General features: G+C 26.9%; 2 protein-coding genes across 8 annotated transcripts in view; one reads left to right on the forward strand and one right to left on the reverse strand.

The window, feature by feature from the left end:
- Nucleotides 1-22,679, reverse strand: part of LOC118449474 (14 kDa phosphohistidine phosphatase) — a 51,529-nt gene that overhangs the window by 21,350 nt on the left and 7,500 nt on the right. The window lies entirely within an intron of this gene.
- The window catches only part of LOC118449470 (phosrestin-2), a 40,802-nt gene that overhangs the window by 11,674 nt on the left and 6,449 nt on the right, over nt 1-22,679 (forward strand). For 6 of the 7 annotated variants that reach the window (XR_014982828.1, XR_014982829.1, XM_085660672.1 and 3 more), the window contains exons 4-8: nt 7,125-7,172; nt 10,279-10,414; nt 11,936-12,088; nt 21,535-21,682; nt 22,399-22,587. Coding sequence is in view for 5 of the 7 variants with exons in the window: in XM_085660672.1 (XP_085516798.1) it covers nt 7,125-7,172; nt 10,279-10,414; nt 11,936-12,088; nt 21,535-21,682; nt 22,399-22,587 (674 nt within the window). In the remaining 2 variants the exon portion in view is untranslated. Of the gene's footprint in view, nt 1-3,507; nt 3,532-7,124; nt 7,173-10,278; nt 10,415-11,935; nt 12,089-21,534; nt 21,683-22,398; nt 22,588-22,679 lie in introns of those variants that run through there. The other variant, XM_035884038.2, reaches the window with a different exon arrangement.

Below are 22,679 nucleotides of genomic sequence, written 5' to 3' on the forward strand. Positions count from 1 at the left end.
TTCGAAAAGGAATAATTGATCTTTTAAATTACATAATATGTTTTGTTCTTTTAGTTTAGAATTATGTGTATCAAATTTAAAAAAAAAAAAACAAAAAAAAAATTTTTTCGCAAATTAATAAAAACTTTGAAAATCGTTGAATTTGATAAAAGCTTTTTATCAAGTATATCGAGGAGAAAATTATTATGTTTCTTTTTTTCCTTTTCTCTTAATCTTTCGAATGATATACTTTAATCAAAAATTAAAAAAAAAAAAAAAAAAAAAAAAAAGAAAAAGAGCGAAACTGTATGTGTTAAATCCATCACATACAATATCATATAAAGGAGTATAGTGATAAGAAGATCACATAAAAGAAGATTACAAGAGAACGAATTTCTCGAGAAGAAATAGTACCTTCTTATCGTCCTTTTAAGATCAATGTAACAAGATCGAGTAAAGCCATTTTCTCGATTGGTAATATCTACGTCAAAGTTTCATAAGAAATTTCGACGAAAACCATTTGGTAAGAAGCAAAGAGAGTCGATCGAGACGACAGATGAGATTATCCAATATTCTAATCTTACACTTACATATACATACATAAATACACATCTTGATTATCAGATATGCCAATTTCGTATTATTTATTTATCCTTTCTCTTCTTTTCGTTCTTTTTTTTTTTTCCTCCTCCCAACATTGATCAGAGAGATCGCTTTCGAATGTATTTTCTAACTTATCTTGCAATATCTATCGGCGTTAAGAATCCTTAGAGAAAATTATTAAATTTTCAATTTACAAGATAATACCGGAAAATCTGGATATCGTTAGAGAAAGGGATACGAGATAACATTAATTTTCTATTTAATTAACCGTAATATTTCTCGAAGGTAACTCGAGAATTTGCAGAGAAATTGAGACAGACAAAGAGAGAAAGAGAGAGAGAGAGAGAGAGAGGGCTTATACATATGTAAGTATGCTATGTATTTAATGTTTTCTCTCTCTCTCTCTCTCTCTCTCTCTCTCTCTCTCTCTCTCTCTCCCTCTATTCCTTACGTTACTTTCGTTAATCATATGTACACATAAGATACTTAATTAACTCGACTAATTAAAGTCTAGTTGATTACTTGTGAGAAAACTTTACTTTGGAGAAAAATAATAAATAAAATTATTTGATTATATTAATATATATATATATATATATATATATATATATATGTATGTATATATATGTATGTATGTATATATATTTATGTATGTATATATATATATATATGTATGTATATATATTAAGAAAGAATAATGAATATAACGATAATAACAATATTATACAATCAGATTAATCGATACGTTATTATATTTTTAATTAAAAACCTTTACCATTGCATATATTTAATAAACGAAGTAAAAATAACGTATAGGTGGTAACATTTTATAATATGCACATAAAAATAATACTGCACTCTTTAAATGCATTTGCGATTGCAAAATTAATGCTACTCAATAACATTTATTTATGCAACAGGAACGATATTTATTTTTTATCATGAAATCTCGTTCGAAGAAGGAAAAAGGAAAAAAAAAAGAAAAAAAAAGAAAAAAAAAAAAAGAAAAAATGATAAAATTACGACAATCTCTGTCGATTATTATTTTTCTTTTCTTTTTTTAACTCAAAAATTTACTTAACAAGTTAAAATGTTTCAACGATATCTATTGGTATTAATGGATTAAAATATATTAATAATATTGTTATGATCAAGATCAATCCATGTGTGAGTGGGTGTCTGTGTGTGTGTGTGTGTATGAATAAATAAGGTTGATTAAGTCATACCACCAGTAAGTCTGGAAATTCTCAAATCTTATATACAGACATGGGATAGAAATGAGAATCTCGCTAAAGGTCATCATTTGCCAAGAGTTAAAGGGAGTTGAGGGGAAAGAGAGAGAGAGAGAGAGAGAGAGAGAGAGAGAGAGAGAGAGAGAGAGAGAGAGAGAGAGAGAGGAAAAGCTGATTGTTCAATTTGGGTAAATCGATGTGCTCGCCTCTCTTACTGATACGTTTGATGGATGACCTTCGACCACCTTTGAACTGCTTTGTCCAAAAGATACGATATTCAACCATGTATTTTACCAAACATACATATAGGTATTGTTTATATACGTACATATATACATGTATAGACGTATATTACAAAATTTAATATTTCGAGAAAAATGATATACAAATTTTCTCTCTCTCTCTCTCTCTCTCTCTCTCTCTCTCTCTCTCTCTCTTGCTCATTCTCTCTCCCTCAAGAATAGAATAGAATATTGGATCGTTCTATTGACGTCGTGTTCACACGAACTTAAATCCTGAAGCAGCTGCCAGACCAAGAAGGTCGCTTTAATTACACAGAACTAATTAATTAACACCTGAAGAAGAATTCTAACGACCGTACTAATAGGTGATAAGTAATTCAAAGAAATTCATATGTAAATGTTAGAAATAGCTTGGATTTTTATCACACATGTACATTTTATGAGTGAGTTTGGAGGAAAAAAAAAGTGCGCACGTTTGTGCTGTATATGTGAAAAAGAGAAAAAGAGAAAAAGAGAAAGAGAGAAAGAGAGAAAAAGAGAAAGAGAAAAAGAGAGAGAGAGAGAAAGAGAAAAAGAGAGAAAGATCACATAAAAGGTCATATGTTATAAGGTACCCTTTCAAGTTGTATAATACATTTTTATTCGATATGTGTTATAACACGATTGTGAGAAAGATTTTTTCTTTAATAATAAAGAAAAAAGAAAAAGAAAAAGAAAAAGAAAAAGAAAAAGAAAAAGAAAAAGAAAATAAAGAAAAAATGAAAACACGATAAAAAAAAAGAAAAGAAAGAAAATAAAGACGTAAAGAAAAAAGAAGAAGAAAATGGAAAGAATAAAAAAAAAAAAAAAAAAAAATCCGAAAAATGAAGGAAAGAAAGAAAGAGAACCACGAGATATTCAGTTGAAGTTAAAATCGACAGAAAACGATGGAAGAACGCACTCAAGGATAATATTTGCAAGTGAGAATCGATCATCGTGACATACCATGAGTGGGCTTGAAGCATCACGAATACAAATACTACTACTTACTACACTATTACTATTACTATTACTACTACTACTACTATTACTATTGCTGCTATCACTACTACAACGATAAGGAAGAACATTTGTACGTTAGCTGTCATTCGCAAGATAAACAGACGGAAATCAGCTTTCTATATCGAACCGATCTCTCTCTCTCTCACTCTCTCTCCTCTCTCTCTCTCTCTCTTTCTCTCTCTCTCTCTCCTTATCTGCCTATCTATCTATCTATCTCTCTCTCTCTCTCTCTTTCTCTTTCGTTGAAATGTCTTATCTAAAGGTAGATAAGAGATTTAAAACTCGTTGTTCGATGCTGACATCAATTAAGCTAGGTCATCCTTTCGTTATTATTATCAAATTACTGCTACTCTGTCTCATACGAATGAAACGTAAATTTTCAACGAATTTCATTAGTATCGTTATGTGGATGACATTGAACGTATGATAAGAAGGTAGGAAAGAGGAAAATGAAATTTTCATCAAATGTCCCCGTTGGGAAGGATAACGTTTACATGTTAGACGACGCGCCTAAATCTTTATATTTATATATCACCATAAATATATATACACATATACATGTGTGTGTGTGTGTGTGTGTGTGTATCGAGGAAATAGGAAGATATAATATAAACATATATATAGGAAGATATAATACAAACATATATGTGTGTGTGTGTGTGTGTGTGTGTGTGTGTGTGTGTGTGTGTGTATATGTATATACATACATATATATATGCATATTTGATATTCCCCTTCGTCTTCTTCTACTTTACATATTTATGCATTCCTACATTTACGATCGAAGTAATATATGTGTAACACAGGTGTAGGTGTATTAAGGGGGGTGAATCTTTGTCGATTTTCTTTTTCTTTCTTTCTTTCTTTCCTTTTTTTTTCTTTTTTTTATTATCACCCACCCTCCCTCTCTCTATCTCTCTCTCTCTCTCTCTCTCTCTCTCTCTCTTTCTTTCTTTCTTATCATATATAACAACTGGCATATTCTTTTCTTAAGGAGTTACGAGAGCGACTTCGATTTTATATCCAAGCTACGTTGTTTCTCGTCGTACCTCTTTAAACGAGCTTTTTTCCCCCGACCTAATAATGTCTTTCCTTTTTTCCTTTTTTTCCCCTGTTTCTTTCTTTTTTTTTTGTTCCTTTTTCTTTTCTTTTTTTTTTTATTTCCTCCTCTTTTCTTCTTTCTATTTCCGTCCTCTCCGACGATGTAAAAATGGAGAGATAAGAGGATGTTCAATTTAAACGTCAATCACATTATTATTCCAATGTAATCAATCGAATTAGATTCTAGAATTGTAGAATTCAATGACGAAATGTGTTTTTTTTGTTTAAGTATGATTTACGTGAAAGGTATCCTTTTTTTTTCGTTTCGTCTTCTTTTCTTTTTTCCATTCACATTTATTGTCACACGTAGATAATACAAATAATACAATAATTTATTTAAATTACATACGTAAATACACATACATATGTACATTGCAAACGCTTACGTTGAAAACGTTTATATTGAAAACATTTTTAAAATTTCTTACACGTCTTATAAAATTTATTATTCAGATGCATTTGTCGTTGTGGACATTAATAATAATATCGTGAATGAGACGTTATGTATAAAATCGTGTAAAAAAAAATATACATATGTATGCACTTATACATAAACTATACCATAATATATAATAACAGTTTCATCATTCAAGAAATTTCCTACGAAGTTTTCTCATATTTTTCGTAAACCAACGCTGTCGTCATTTTATTATGACAAATCGCATTGGATAGACTTATGAATCAAAATAAATCACAAAAGCGAAGATAAAGATAGAAAAAGAGGAAAGGCAAGAGAGAGAGAAAGAGAGAGAGAGAGAGATTATTTCAATTATTTTTTATTTTTACTTTTTGTTTCGATATTGAAGATGTATTTCAAGTACGACATCATCCCTCGATAAAAACTGTCTCGTTGATCATTGAATCTTTTTTCTATTTAGACATTAATCCTCCGATTTCCAATTCTTCTTTTTTTGCCTGAACGTTTTTCCATTTATATGAGAGATATTAAATTTTTATTAAAGTAAAATTCGATTTAAAGTTTGATAGGATGAAAGAAAATAATCGTTTATATATATTTATATTTTATATACAATATTATAATAATCATATATATATATATTTAATTATTATAATATATCATAATATATTATAATATATAATATATAATTATTATAATATATATATATATATATATATATATATAAATATATATATACGATTAATATATATAATTTAAATGTAATTAATATAGAATTTATTAAAAATATTTATAATTTTCAGAATGTGTGTGTGTGTGTGTGTGTGTGTGTGTGTGTGTGTGTGTAGATATATACATAGTGGGACAATAAATTTGATTACTTGAATATCCTCGATTTTTTTAGAAACATGGAGGAACTTCGTTTACACATATTCTACAATATATATATATATATATATATATATATATATATATATAGAGAGAGAGAGAGAGAGAGAGAGAGAGAGAGAACAAATGTCAAAAAAATTATTAGTTTAAGAGATATTTTTATTTAAATATTATTAAAAAAAAAGTACGTAGAAAGATTTGACTGAAATGTAGTAAGATTAGTAATAAGTAAATTATGAGAGAGAAATTTTACGAATTTTCAATCATTCAATTTCGTACATTGATTACTATTAATAGATCTTATATTCTTTATTTTTAAATAAACAAAATAAAATCTACATAATTACAATAAAAAAATTTTAATGATTTCATTATAATTAAATACTTATTACGAGAGAAAAGACAAAAAATTCAATTAAAAGAAAATCATTTTCAACAAAATCGATTTTATTATAACAATATTATTGCATTATTTAAATAAATAAAGAATAAATTATACTTGAAAATGACATTTGTTTCAAGTCTCTACGATTTTTCTTTCCGAAGATATTGCCTTCGAAAGTTTTCATTCATGATCCGTATACTACAGCTGTTCGTAGTAATAGTAGTAATAGTAGTAGACCTTGTAAATTCTCGGAATTTATATAGGTTAGTGTGTAAAGGTCGAGCTAATCTGAATGAAATTATATATATATATATATGGGTTAGTAGGTCAATGTAAACGTTTTTTATTCAAATGGGAATATCTCCGAAACTAAAAATCATAGAGACTTGAATGAAATATCATTTTAAAGGGGAAAATTTTCTCTATCTTTGCAACATATTGTTAATAATTAATAAACAATTTGTTATAAACAATTTTTTATAAACAAATTCTTACGAACTAAATTCATCTTATTTTGCAAGGAAAAAAATTTCAGACTACGACTAATTTATAAATTTACATAAATTAATAAATAATTGATATAAACAAATAGCTTTTTCTTTCGATATGGAAGAAACAATTTTTTTTTACATCATATTAATAGCCATGTCTATTGTGATGTCACGGAGATTCGAATCAAATGTTTCTTCGACGTATTTTTAATAATTAATTAACGATTTGTTATAAAAAAAAAAAAAAGAAAATGTTATAAACAAATTCTTAATTCGAATCGAACTGAAATTCATCTTATTATGATGAATTATAATTATAAAACGTATTTGAAAATTGTTCTTGATACATTTGTCAATTATTTTTTATTGAAACGATAATAAATCAATTATGTTAACTATAAGATATTTATGATCGACCTATCGGAAAAAAAAAAAAAAATAGAAAAATAAAAAAAACATAAAAAAAATAATAAAGAATTCTAACGATTCATTCTGATCAAGCATTTCGTGTTTAATTAAATGATATTATGTGCTATTAAGATAAATGTCATGAAACATCCGAAGGAGATACGTATGATTGAATGAAACGTGAGAGATTATGTTTATTCGAGATCTATCGAAGGATATTATTGTTTGTTAGATTAAATACGATCTGGTGATGATATAATCAGATAAAGAATAATGATAATTAAAATCTATAAAAGAAAAGAATACATTCATTTTTTCGTTTTCTTTTTTTAACAGATTCGAATCGAGTTCAGATGTCTCCGGTTCGACTTTTAGCAGTCAGAGGTGAGAAAATCATTTAAATCAATATCTTTTTATTTATTACATAAAACGAATATATCATTATCGTTATAATAATCATTTTCCATGCATAATAATTTTATATAATTCAATCGTTTATTTCAAGAATATTACGTTCTATCGAAAAGTTTTATTCAATAATTTTTATCAATAAAAATCAATAATAATAGTATTTATCGTTTATTAAAATATTTACTTCGGTATAAAATAATTGACTATGGTATAGAATTGAAAATAATAAAAAGTTAAAAATTAAAGTATATAATTTTATCATGATATATTGTATAAGATTTAATAAAGGATGGAGTAAAAGTTTGTAGATGATTTTTAAAAACCAATAACTCTTTGTCGAAAATTCTTTCAATTTAAACTAATTTCTTTTTTCGTTCAGTACAAACTAGTAATGTACGATTCGATTGAGCAAAAAAATTAGTCTAAAAAGTGTCGAGAAAGAGTAATCGATTTTTCAAATCAGTTAAGAACTTTTGGCCCCATCTATTTTCTATTATATTTGATATTCCGATAGAAAAAAAATTTCTTTTTTATTTATTTATTTATTTATTATTTTTCGATCGATACGCGTCAGTTAGAGAGAGAGAGAGAGAGAGAGAGAGAGAGAGAGAGAGAGAGAGAAAAACAAAACGAAAGAAAGAAAGAAACCGGGAAAATGGAATAGCACGAATGGACTGTGAACTACGCAGGCCTGCCATCTTTTTTATTATTCCAGGCATCATTTTATTTTATCCATTCTTTTTTAAATCGATCGAAAACTGTACGATCAAATGTAGTTATAATGTAGAGCGTAAAAAGAAATAGAACGTTATGAAAGTCTAAAGGCGTGTATTTTAAACTAGTAACGGAGATATTTATATATATAAAATGACCTATCGGAATATTTTCACATATGTTATATTTTCTATATCAACGATAAGCTTCGTTAATCTAAATCAAGTAATTTCTTTTTGATGCGCAGATGGTGCGAGAAAATAACAAAAAAATATCATTTATATGATTTGTCAAATACACACTCGCACACGCATAGACACACACACGCGCGCGTGCACTATATGTACGTATAATTCTTATAGAAAAATATATATTGATATATTTTTCTATAATTGATATATATTGATATATATTGATATATTGATATATTTGAATATATATATATATATATATATATATATATATATTGATTTATATCTATAGAAATTTATACAATTATATGAGTGTGTATGTGTGTGTGCGTGTATGTGTAGATATATTTGATTAATAGAATATAATATTTTAATGAAATTAATATATATTATATATTTAATTAATATATAATATATTAATTAAATTTATTTATAAATACTATATATGTAGGCAAAATTATATCTTATTCATATTATATAATATTTTATTTAATATAAATGTATGATATTTTTTTAGCAATTTTTGTTTACAAAAATTATATAATAAATTCCATAATAATTTCTCTCTTTCTCTCTCTTTCTCTGCCTATCTATCTATCTATCTATCTCTTTTTATTTTTGAGTTGCGTAAAATTTTAAAGAATTCAACGAAATGAGAGAAAAATGAAGAAAGGAATGTAAAAAGAAAAAAAAAAAATATGACGAGAGTGTCAATGACACGGTATCATTGCTTTTAATTTAAAAGCAGTAGAGTTATATTGTCAAAGTAATTCGTTAGTCCATACCGTTAGAAAGTTCGTTGAGAGTTTAATTAAACCTCGTTGGTAAGCCACGGTTTCGTAAAGGTTGTCCCTCCTTTCTCACTCTATATTTAGCTTATCTCATTTTGCATTTAAGGTAAACTATGTCTCATTCAAAATTTTTCATATGAATTATGTACAAAAAATTATTATAAAGTGAGATTAACTTGCGATTCTTCTTGAGAGAAAAAGAAAGAAATATGAGAATGCAAAAAAGAAAAAAAGAAAAAAAGAAAAAAAGAAAATAAAGTATAAGTGTGTGTGCGTGCGTGTGTATGTGTGTACACGTGTGCGCGTGTATGCATATTTAATTCCTCTCATCGTTATCAGCAAGCCAACTGTGCTTTTTTGGGGAAAGTATCGATAATTACATTTTAATCTCATGCGTTTCAAACGAAGCACAGGTAGAACGTAAAATTATATTATCTCTCTCTCTCTCTCTTTCTCTTTCTCTCTCTCTCTCTCTCTCTTTCTTTATTTTTTACGATGATAACGTAATCAGACATCATAAGTAGTTAATATATCCGTATCGTCACATTGCTTTATTCGTGATATCTTGAAAATCAAGATGATGGAACGAAATTGTAAAAGCGTCGATCGAAATCTTTTATATAAAAAAAAAAAAAAAAAAAAAAAAAAATATATATATATCATTAGAGTTGTTTGACAACGATACATGTCGTCGTATAATAATCGGATTATTGTACATCAGCGTAACGATAACTTTAAAACGAAACGAAAGAATTTTCATGGGAACCGACGAACTAACAAACGAAATTTTACATGTTTTCGGTATTATTAAGTTGAAAAAAAAAATCCACGATTTTAATCCCTCCAATGATGAATAATAATAATCTGCTTGACATCGGAACATTGCTTATATCGTGAGAAGAATTAAAAAGAAATTCCCAGAAAAAAAGAGAGATTTGTTTTCTCTCTCTCTCTCTCTCTCTCTCTCTCTCTCTCTCTCTCTCTCTCTCTCTCCCTCTTATTCTTTCAAAATGCTTCGTTAAAAAGCTTTGACCGTTAAAATTGAAAGAAATAAAAGAAAATAGGGAAGCTCTGGGAAAATCTCACGAGGAGAACAAACGAGTCTAATTGCGATATCTTTTTTTCTCTTTTTTTTTCTTTTTTTTTCTTTTTTTCTTTTTTTTTTTTTTTAACGATCCGAAAGAGAAACGAACTCGCACGAATTTACTATGTACGATTAAGGGGAAAAAAAAAGGAAAGAAAAGAAAAGAAAAAGAAAGAAAGAAAGAAAAAGAAAAATATGTTAGATGCGTCGTAGCGCTTAAATTGAAATAATCGAACTACGATTATCATCCTTGCCTTATTATTTTTTTTTTTTCTTTTCTATTTTATTTTCATCCTTAGGGTTTACAAGAAGTCCTCGCCGAACAGCAAATTAACCCTCTACCTTGCCAGTAGAGATCTTATCGTTAACGATGAGAAAATAGACAAGTTGCAAGGTGTTCTATTGGTCGACCCAGAATATCTTCAACAAAAAAGGGTAAGTAATAATTTGAATTTTTATGTACAAAAAATTTATCTTTATATATATATATATATAACTTTTTCTTTTGATTAAGAAATGATAAAAAATTGATACAGAAAAAAATATATTAATTCTTTACAATTTTTTACGTATGTATTTGCATTGAATAATTTATTATCTAAAGAAATTTTAATTAATTTATTGTTTCTTTTTTTATTTATTTATTTTTCTTTTTTTTTTTTTTTTATTTCTCTTTCAATACTACAAAACTATTAGACTTTTTAACAGGACAAGAAAAAAAAGTAAAAAATCGAAAAGATATAAAATACGTCCTATACTTAAATTTGATATAATTTTGAAAAAAAATATTAAGTAAATTATTCTGTATATTTATCTGTATATATATATATATATATATATATATATATATATATATATATATATATATTATATAATGTATGAACACATGTCCTTTTGTAATGCGTTTGAAGAAATAATGAAATTGAAACGAATCATCTCTCTTTAAAACGAGAAAACATGAAAGACATGTCATTCGTATAGCAATTTTCATAATAGTTTCCTTTCTCTAATAGGACATTAGTCTACTAAAGTTAATTAAACTTTTCGTTTGAATCTTGCCAATTCTTTATTCGATTGTTCAACAAAATTCAGGAAATAGAAATATCTGTGTGTGTGTGTGTATGTGTGTGTAAATAAGAGAGAGAGGGAGAAAGAGATAAAATCTATGTGTGTGCCTGTTTCATTCATGATAAATGATGTCCCTTTGAAGTCATCTGTGTCAGGCGTGAGAACGTTCGGAGTTAGGTTTGCAAATGGGAAAATTTGAATTCTACGTTGGATTAAAAGGCGACCTATACTACTGGCAACACTTCTCGATCATTAATTATTCTCATGAAACGAAACATTCTCACTCCTTTTGTCAAATACCACTGTGTGAAACCTAGATTAAACTTTTATAATACTAAGTCACTTTAAAGTCACGAACATAGATATATATATATATATATATATATATATATATATATATATATATGTCTTATTTCATTTTTTTTAGAACAAAAAATTAATTACTTTCATCTGAAAAAGTTAAGCTAATTTTAAACTTATACAGTATAACTGTACACTGTAATATATACTTATACATATATATATATTTTTTTTTCTTTTATTACAAAAAAAAAATTGGATTATAAATATAATTATGAAAATATAATTATAATATTATTTTATGAATCTGAAAGTTAATCTTTCTTAAATACTAAAATTATATTTATTATGATACAAGAAAAGAATAGTACTTAGATTGTACAATATTTCTTTTTTATCATTATATAATTATAAAATGTTTTATAATAATTATAAAATACTTATTAAGCATGAATTATATACTTGCAATTAATATATGTGATATAAAAATTATATAATTGAAAACTTATATAAACTATAAATTTTACTATAGTATATAAAATATACAAAAACATTTGGTTGTAATACAGTTAAAAATTATTTTTTCAGGTTTACGGTCAAATAACATTGACTTTTCGTTATGGCAGAGAGGATGAGGAAGTAATGGGCCTAAAATTTTGCAACGAGGCGGTAATGTGTGTCTCCCAACTATATCCACCATATTCGGGACCAGATCATCACGATATTGTAACACCCTTACAGGTAATTCTAATCAATTTATTTAATTGAATAATAATATTATCAATAATTTCACATTTTAATATAACTAATTATAGGTATATTAATGGCATGTTTATTTTAATTATAATGAAATATACACATTAAACACACACACACACTCATATATATTATAAAATCAAACAAGTACGTGTACGTTGATAAAGAATCAATTTTTTTTTATAATCAAGTTATTTTTATAATTTATATATTTTCTAATATACTAATCTATTCTTTTGTAATAATATCCAATCTACTGGAAAAACCTTTAAAAAAAAAAAAAAAAAAAAAAAAAAGTTAATATCGATTAATTCAGTATCGTAAGAAAGAAAAAAAGGAAAAAGAAAAAAAAAAAGAGTAATAAGAAAAAATCGACAGCAAAAAAATTGAAGGAACATCGTGATGTCAGATAGAAAGCTAATTTTTCATTATCGATGATTAAATCGCTTTTGTAAATGTGGAATGGGGAATCAGTTTTACGAATAATATAAATCTTCGTGGATTTTCTTACGATTGGAAAACGGATGAAAATCTATTATCCAGGGCACATAGTCGCTATAAATTGTTCTTTGTCGTATCAGTACTATCAAGCGAATCACGTTTTCCTTGTTGCGAATGATATCTATAGATCTAATCGACACTTAGGAAAAATGTAAAATCGATCAGAATTTCAAACAAGACACTTATTTTTCTTATATACATACTACATACGTATACTTGTATAGTATATATGTAATATATATGTAATATTTCGTTGAATATACATTATTGTAAAAATAAAAGAAATTATTATTTTTAGAAATTTTACTTTTTTCAAAAAAAAATTTCAAATAACAAAAAAAAGTTGTCGAGTTTTAAATAAATTTGATCAAAAGCAAATTTTCTTTCTTTTTTTTTTTTTTTTTTTTTTTTACTAATCTTCGAAATCATAAAATGATAATTTTCATCATATAACGCACATAAATATTTTGTTAATGATATTGTGAATAATAATGTATCGACGATAAAAAAGAAAAAAAAAGAAAAAAAAAAAAAAGAAAGAAGGAAAGAAAAAAAAGAATAATTAAAAATTCTTATTAATTAAAATCATAAAAATTCTCAATGTTACCGTATATGAAATACATACGTATACAAAAAAATTTCATTATTCATATCATAAATAATAATGTACGTATATTTTATAAATGACTCGGCATATAAAATACTATCAAGTCATCGTAAATTCATACACGCGTTTCATACGCATACATAAACATATATACATATACATATATACATATACATATATATATATATATGTATATATATGAGTTTAGAAACAACATATTTAAAACGAAGGAGGTCAAGCAAGAAACAACGATTGTCGGGTTCGGAATGACGTAGCTCGATTCGACCCCGTACAGAATTTGACCCTGGCCCATATTACTCTTCAGTATCCCCTATAGAAACCCATTCTCCTCTCTTCCCCTCTTTACCTGTAATAACTAGTAACATGGTAGAACACCTCACATACACCTGAATCCTTGAACTCACGAAGGTAAGGCAAGGCCAATAGAAAACTCTGCAGATCCTCTCTCTCTCCCACTCTCTCTCTCTCTCTCTCTCTCTCTCTCTCTCTCTCTCTCTCTCTCTCTCTCTCTTTCTCCCTTTTCAAAAAAAGATCTCTTTCTCCCTCGTCAAAAAAAGACGAGCAAGAGGAGACACGTGTTTTTTCGCGACATAAACCAAAGAAGACCTTGGCTCGATGATCGTTTCAGTTACCATATCGAAGAGGAAACGTTTCGAAAAATTTTTAAACCATAACTAAGAATTTAACCATCCAATGCATCTGATCATATCTTCCTTTTCCATTAAATAAAAAGTCTATAATATTATACGATCCTAGCTAGTTAACTTTTATACTTGCATAAGAGAAAGAGAGAGAGAGAGAGAGAGAGAGAGAGAGAGAGAGAGAGAGAGAGAGAGAAAGAGAGAGAGAGAGAGAGAGAGTGACATAGGGAGAGAGAAAGAGAAATATTTTTTCTATTTTTTGATCGAGAAAAGAATATAGAGAATTTTATCAAGGACGTAACTTTCAAATAGGTTATGATAAATTCTTATATTCACTAACTTTCTTCTTTATATTCGTATTCTTTTCCATGTTTTAAAAACTTTTAATATCTTAGACGACATACGAGATTGTATCTCAGATAAGAAGAATTAAATTGTTTATTTCTATATAAATATTAGATATAATGTTTATCATGAGTTTCTTTTTTTTTTCTTTTTTTTATTTCTTTTTTTTTTCTTTTTTTTATTTCTTTTTTTTTTTTTTTTAATAAATATTAGACGAAAGAATATTGTATAGTTTATGGGAGAGAAAAAAAAAACAAATTCAATTTTATTTGGAAATAATTATGTCGATGAATTTTTCAACAAAATTTTTACGTCGCGTATCTATATATATATATATATATATATATATATATATATATATATATTTTTTTTTTATATATCCAATTTTTGGTCTATTTTGCAACGAAGAAGAAAAAAATACGTTTCGAAAATAACACGCAAAAGAAGATCTGCAAATTGATTTATGAAAGTTTTGCAAATAACTTTCCTTTTTTTTTTTCTTTTTTTTTTTTTTTTTTTCATCGAGGAACAAAAATCATTATATATGTACGTAGTTTTAGTTTTCAAAGATCACGCGAAAAGATCCTTTTTATAGGATATATTGAATTTCTATAGAACTATCATGACTCGAAAAAAGAGGAGAAATGAATCGATAAGAAAATTTGAAGAAGAACCGAGAGAACGCATAAAGTCTCTCGATCGGTGTGCATAGAAATAATATTAGAAAGTTTCTCAAGGTAGATACTACTTTCTCATAGGTATTCTCCTTGGACTGATAAAATCATCCTCGTTTAACCGCATGCAAATGAAATATGTAAAGTTCTTTACTATATCGTAGTGAATAGTACATATGTACATAGTTATTCTCAAAGAGAGAAGAAAGACGAGTGGAATTTTTCTATACCATTTCTTTCTTTCTCTTTCTCTTTCTCTCATTTTTCTCTTTCTCTCTCTCTCTCTCTTTTTCTCTCTTTCTTACGTGTTTAAACGTGGAAGAAAAGATTAAAACGTATTTGCAATAATACGAATAACGATTTTAAAGAAAAAACGACTACATAGAAGTAGATCTTCGACTATTTTTTTTTTTTTTTTTTACTTTCCTTCGAGGCAAGAAGTTGATCTGCCTTCGAAAAAAAAAAAAAAAACTTTTTTCTTTTCCCTGTCTTCCCCTCCTCCCAATCCACCCATCCACCCTTCCTTTTAGATGATCCTTCTTATTATATCTTATCGTCGTCTACCTCGTAACCTTTATATCCTAAATTATTAAGAAATACAAGACAATTTTTTTTCCTGAAAATATTTGACATTTGAATATTTTTAATCGATAACTTATTGCATTCTATCTATGAATAATATTGAATTGGTCACTGAATAATAATTTTTTTAATTGATAATTCACACTACGTTTCTTTCTCTCTTATTTATTCTCCTATCCAATACTATGTTATTAAAAATACTAATATTATTTATTTAAATATAAAACATTATCTCTCTCTCTCTCTCTCTATATATATATATATATATATATATATATATATATATATATGTGCGTATGAATAAATCGATAGACTTCGATACAAAAGTATTTTTCGTGTCATTGCAAAAATGCATAAAAACTGTTGACATTTTATGCACGTACTTACATAAGTAATTCATAAATACATAAAGAAAAATAATCTCTGGCAGTCATAGGTCCAATTATAGGCCAACTCAATATATATCTCTATAATATAATCAATTTCTTTCAAAAATAGTAGCCAGAGAAAAGAAAGAGAATAAAAAAAAAAAGAAAAAAAAGAAGAAAGAAAAAGAAAATAAGAAATTCTTTTTCACCATATAAAACATAGTTTCCATCGACAAGTTCTCCTCTTTTATACAATCCCATTTTGTCCTGAGAAAAACCTATCTCATTTCTAGGATGATACTACATAATACAATGATGGAATCTCGTGAGAGAGAGGTAGAGGGGGGAGGGGGAGAGAAGAAAAAGATAGAAAGAGAGAAAGAGAGAGAGAGAGAGAGAGAGAGAGAGACCGTTTAAAGTGTCTTATCAAATATAAAATCTCAATAAGATCTTCAAAAGCGTCGGGAGAAACGATTTAGAAAATAAAGTTTTGCGAATCTCGGAAGGAAGAGAAAGAGAGAAAAAGGAGAGAGGAAGGCAAAGAAAAGAGAGAGAGAGAGAGAGAGGGAGAGAGAGAGAAGGACAAACAGACAGAAAGAGACTCGATTTTCAAATTAGTCCACTTTCTCTTTCAAAAAAGGTTCGAGAGTATTGCGGAAATAAAATAGAGAAGTTGTCAGACAGCAATCACTACTGAACTCTCACTCTCACACTCTCTCTGTCCCTATTTCTATCCCCTTCTCTCTCTCTCTCTCTCTCTCTCTCTCTCTCTCTCTCTTTCTCTCTCTCTATCTATCTACATATCTCTTTTTCTCTCTTTCTCTCTTTCGCTGACAGCAATATGATTTAAAATTAACTTCACTCGAATCACTTCCCGTTTCCTGCATTTTCGAATCCCACGAGTTTCCACTCTCCTATCTAGGAAATAATCCATAAACTACTCTCGCATTGATTGGTTTATACCATAAATCGAAAAGTACAAAAAAGAAAGAATTAAAAAAGGAAAAAAAAAGGAAAAATAGGGGGGAAAAAAAGGAGCGAGGAGAAAGAAAAAAAAAAAAAAAAATAAACGCCACGCGACTCTTCGAAGCCTTCGATTATAAATCATTTATTCAAAACATAATTACATCTGAACTTGTTAGATTAATGATATCGACGGTCTCCTTTTCTTCTGTTTAACAATTAAATCTCATTTGAGCTTGTACGTTCACGTACCCTTCTCAATTCTCTTCGAAAATGATGAATAATGAAGGGACGAATGAGAGGGTAAATGAAATACAGAGAGAAAGAGAAAGAGAGAGAGAGAGAGAGAGAGAAAGGGATGGGAATAAATAAATATATTAGTATGTGGCTATAAAAGGGAAAGATTCGAGAAAAAAAAAATAAAGATAAAAGTAAAAAGTAAAGGAAAGAGAAAAAGAGGAAACATTCATATAAGAAAAATACACGTTTATTATACAACGTTTAATTATTTTAACTTATATATATACATATATATATATATATATATATATATATATATATATATATATATCAAGAAAAAACGAGAAAAGAATAATATTCTTCAGTATATTCAGTATATTCAGTATAATATTCAGAAAGAGAGAGAGAGAGAGAGAGAGAGAGAGAGAAAATAATAATAATAAAAATAATAAAAAATTCTTCATTTTATTCTTCATTTTATACAGAAAATATCTCATCAACGTCTCCCATATATTCCCGTCACAATTTTGTTGACGATCGCTAAGGGTTGGATACGTTTTAGTACTATTTGTTATGTTCATCGAATGATAGAAAAATTATATTCGTGCAACATAGACGGGGTAGGAAAAAGAGAGTATTTACAAAAGAATTAAAAAAAAAAAAAAAGAAAAAAAAGAGCGATCATTAAAGAGATCGATACAATCGTGAAAATCGTCAAAGGAAAGGGGACAAGTCAAAGGAATTCACGCAAAAAGAAAAAAGAAAAAAAAAAACGAAAAAGAAAAGAATGAAAAAAAAAAAAAAAGAAAAAGAGAAAATTCTTTCCTTACTGGACAAACTCTACAAGGAGAACGTCATATCTTCACTCGAAAAAATAAGAAAAAAAATAAATAAATAAATAAAGAAAAAATAAAAACATAAATTCGTTTATTTTACAATAAATTTATCGATTTATTCGATAATTATATATACTCGATCATCGATTATCATTTATTATCTTCGAAAGAGAAACGTTTCGTTTGCGTTTCGTTTGAGATAACAACAACGAACAATTTATAATAATATGCCATGTAAATCATGAGACGTGAATTACGCTTTCGTGAACTATGACTCCTTTGAATATATGCTATCGTCAAGTTCGTCTGTGTGACGTCAACATAATCATGGCAATCGATCATTTCTAATTTTGATTTTTTATTCGCGTGACATTATCAAGAATGAAACAGGAAGGATGTTATTACTATTCAGTTTATATTAAAATTGAAAATGTTAATTATACTCTTCGATTGTTTTCGACCGTCGTAAATTAAACATTCCATTGGTGGAAAAGTTCGCGCTTTTCGTTAATATTAAGCGTGAAAAAAAAAAAAAGAAAAATAGAAAAAAGGAAAACTATAGTTTACACGAAGTTCTGATTCACGTCACATTGTTCACACGGTATAATGTATTTCATCTACAGATGGAAATGCTGATATTTTGTTATATTAATTCTGACGTAGCCAAAATCTGTCAAAATACTGGGAAACAATTTGCGGCGTTTAATAGTATAAAACGAAGAAACGAAAGAAAATTCATTCTTCATTCCGATCGAGAAAATCAATTTGTCGCAATTAGTGAATGAGATATTATATTATTATAGTATAATATATGTATATGTGGTATCAAAGATCGATAATGTTTTTACAAGAAAAAAAAACAAAAAAAAAGAAAAAAAAAAAGAAAAGAAAAGAAAAAAAGTCAAACTTAATTTACCTCAATTATTTTAAATGAATATTAATAGAAAATTCTAATAACGAATTTGATTATGTATACTCAAAAAAAAAAAAAAAGAAAAAGAAAAAAAAGTTAAAGTTAATAGGATACCAGCCGTTGCAATTATTTAACAAACAAAACAAAACAAGATTTGATATATTAAAGGATAAAAATCAATAATATCAATTCGATAATAATCAGCGCACACAAATTTTTAATATTTCAGATAACATTCGATAAATCTTTTAAACAGTGCAATCCATTGTTGGTTCATTTTATATCATCTTTTTTTTTCATCATTTTTCCAAAAATTCATTGGCAATGCATTTGCATGCCTGCGAACTTTGTCGACCTTTGGTATACATATATATAAAATTATTATAAGAAAATAAAGAAATTAAAAAAAAAAAAAAAAAGAAAAAAGAAGATAAAAAAAAAGAAAAAGAAGAAGATAAAAGATGGACCGAACGAACGAATATTCACAGTTCCAATAATTACGATTTCTGTTACGAAGGAGTCAATCACGATTAAAAAAACTCGTTATGACATAGCACTCTTGGCATGCTTCATCAATCATTTTCGATCTTAACCCTCTTCCTCTTTTTCTTTTCTCATTAATTTCTCTTATATCCCTTATGATCTTTCAATATAGAGTTTTCCTTTGGTAATGAAATAATGCGATGCGTTGCATTACGTTACGTTACGTTACGTTACGTTACGTTACGTTATGTTACGTTGCGATGCGATGCGATGCGATGCGATGCGATGCGATGCAATGTTTTTTTATAGGAATGAAATTTCATACGGTTTGTATTTCAAACTAAAAGTGAATAAAAAGTAGTATCAAATACAAAAATCAATAAATCGTGTGTTGAAGTATTTAGTTGTTACAATAAAATAGATAGCAAAATGATTAAAAATTTTTAAAAGAGAGAAAAAAATGAAAGAAAGATAGGAAAAAAGGAAGAAAAGAAGAATATCCGATAATAGTCCGACGATAATCCTTATCTATGATTTTTTAAACAATAATGGATTATACATATACAAACAGACAAATGATAACATTTCATAGAATATTAGTAAATGTTTAATATCTATTTGATATCAGATTATGATTGTAATATAAAATAATATGGTTCAAGATATATATATATATATATGTGTGTGTGTGTGTGTGTAAAGAGCGTATTGATATTAAATTTGCGTTTGACTTACTTCCTTGATGTAATATTCTTTAATAAGGATAATTAACATATGCTATAGATATTTCATTAAATGGGAAAATAAAAAAAAAAAAAAATTAAAATTAAAAAAAAAATGAAATTTAAAAAATATGAATCAACGTGAACGAATAAAAATCTTCGAAATTCTCAGAGAAAATTTTTCACGACACATACATTTATATTTATTATTAACGTTATTTTATTTATTTATTTATTTATTTCAATTATTTTTATTTATTTATTTTTTTTTTTAATTATTTATTATTGACGCATACGTCTTATTTATATTAACAAGTTATTTAATATAATATAATTCAATAATAGAAAAAGAATATATGTAAATGTGATAAAGATAAAGATTAAAATAATAGTTTAATATACTTTTTATATCGATCATATGTATTTTATTTTGTTACTTTTAATTATTCTCTCTAAATATTATAACGATAAATAAATATAATACAATGATAAAAAATAAGATAAAGATAAAAATAAAGATGATTTTAATTTTTTCTTACATTAGAGAACCAGACTCATTTTCATATATTACAAAAATATATAATAAGTATATAAATATAAAAATATATAAAAATATATAAATATTAGGATGATACTTTATTACTTTATTTTTTTACTTCTAATTCATTTTCATGTAGGTATTACTAAAACTAACGTATGATAAAAATAAAAGATAATTTTAAAGATACTTTTTTACATTAATCATAATCATTATTATACTTTGTTACTCTATTGACTTATCTTTCTCATATAATATCTATATGATAAAAATTACAATAAAGAATGAAGATTAGGATAATTTTAATAGTAATTTTTTTATCAATCATACTCATTCTCGTACATAGTTATTTTATTTATTTTTTCAAATAGAATTATGAAGAGACATATACTTCATTGAACTCCCTTGCGAATGACGTCCATGTTTACAAATCATTCTGATATAATACAAATACATATGCATATGTATTATCATATTGAGAGTATCACAGTAAATCATAATTAAACAAACGAAAGAATTATAATCAATCAGTAAGTAATCAACCACACGCATACATTGAGATACAAATCCAATAAACTCGGTCAAAATATAATTCAACTATAAATCATCAAATCTTTGGATGTTTTCAATTCCCTATATATCGAATTCATAATTAAATCGAAAATAGTAAAAAAGAAAAAAAAAGAGAGAAAAGAAAGATGAGCCTTAAACGAGCCCGAAAATGTTTCGAAAAAGAGTAATTGTTTTCTGAAATCATTTAGAAACTTTCTCTTTACCCTATATACATGTGTATATATAATACATACGTATATGCGTATATCTCGCGTATGTATATATATACATATATATATATATATATATATATATATATATATATATATATATATATATATATATATATACAGGTACAACATACACACGCATACGCATGAAAGAAAAAGTAGAATCATTCTCTACGAATTTAATCAAGGTAATACATTTATATGAATACTTTCAGGATGCTCTGGTAAAGAGATTGGGATCAAACGCTTACGCATTCACCATGGAAATTACACCCGTGGCACCGCCATCCGTGCAATTGGTACCTGCTAAGGAATATACTGGTGCACCCATCGGAACGAGTTACGACGTTAGAGCTTACGTCGGTGAGCGTAAAATTGTTTTTATCAAATAGGCGAAATGAGTAAACAAAAACGAAGGAAAATAAACAAAATTGTTGAGGCTTCCTTTTTTCTTTCGTTTTCTTTTTTTCTTTTTTTCTTTCTTCTTTTTAATACGCCACGATTAATTCGATTTCAATATAATTTTTTTAATCTTTCGAATCGTTCATTTTGTCTTCTTTTACGCTTTCATTATTTTACACGTACGATATTCATGAGGTATAATTAATGGAGGAAAAATATGAAATATACGAAATGCGTGCACACATAGTTGCGTGGAGAAAATTACATGTTATTAATATTTAATATTGTTTAATGCACAACGCAACATATATGCAATAATAATGAAAATTTTCCGTTTGTATATTCTGCTTTAATATTTACTATAGTAAAATTACTTGAAAAAAAAAAAAAGAGAGAAAGAAATACACACACACACATACACATACACACGCGCACACACACTAGAAATTAAGTAAATATTCAAACAAAATTAATGTATATTTTTCCAATGATTAATGTTTACATAGAAAGTCGATACAATTTTCTTTGTTTCTTTTTTTTTTTTTTTTTGTTTTTTGTTAATAAACACTTCTACAAAAAAAAAAAATAAATCACGCATTAAAATACTTTTACGTTTCGTTCTTTCTATTCTTTTTTAATTTCTTTTTCTTTATCTATTGTTATATGTACATGATCAGCTGATCGACCCGACGATAAGTTGCATCAAAAATCAACCGTTAGAATGGGCATTAGAGTGATTCAACGAACGACGAAACCACCCTTACCATGTCTTACGATGTATAGTGTACCTACGTCGACGATGATACCATCAAGGATTCAAGTTAACAAAACGAGAATCTCTACCAATGTAATCCTCGAGGACGACGGTAAGCTATATTATATTGTTTTGATCGAATTTGATATTTTGGGATAGAAAAAAAAAAAAAAAAGAAAAAAGGGAAAAAGAAAAAGGAGAAAA

The sequence above is a fragment of the Vespa mandarinia genome, chromosome 12 (genome assembly GCF_050613455.1).
Source record: "Vespa mandarinia isolate Hongniang chromosome 12, ASM5061345v1, whole genome shotgun sequence".
NCBI classification, from domain to species: domain Eukaryota; kingdom Metazoa; phylum Arthropoda; class Insecta; order Hymenoptera; family Vespidae; genus Vespa; species Vespa mandarinia.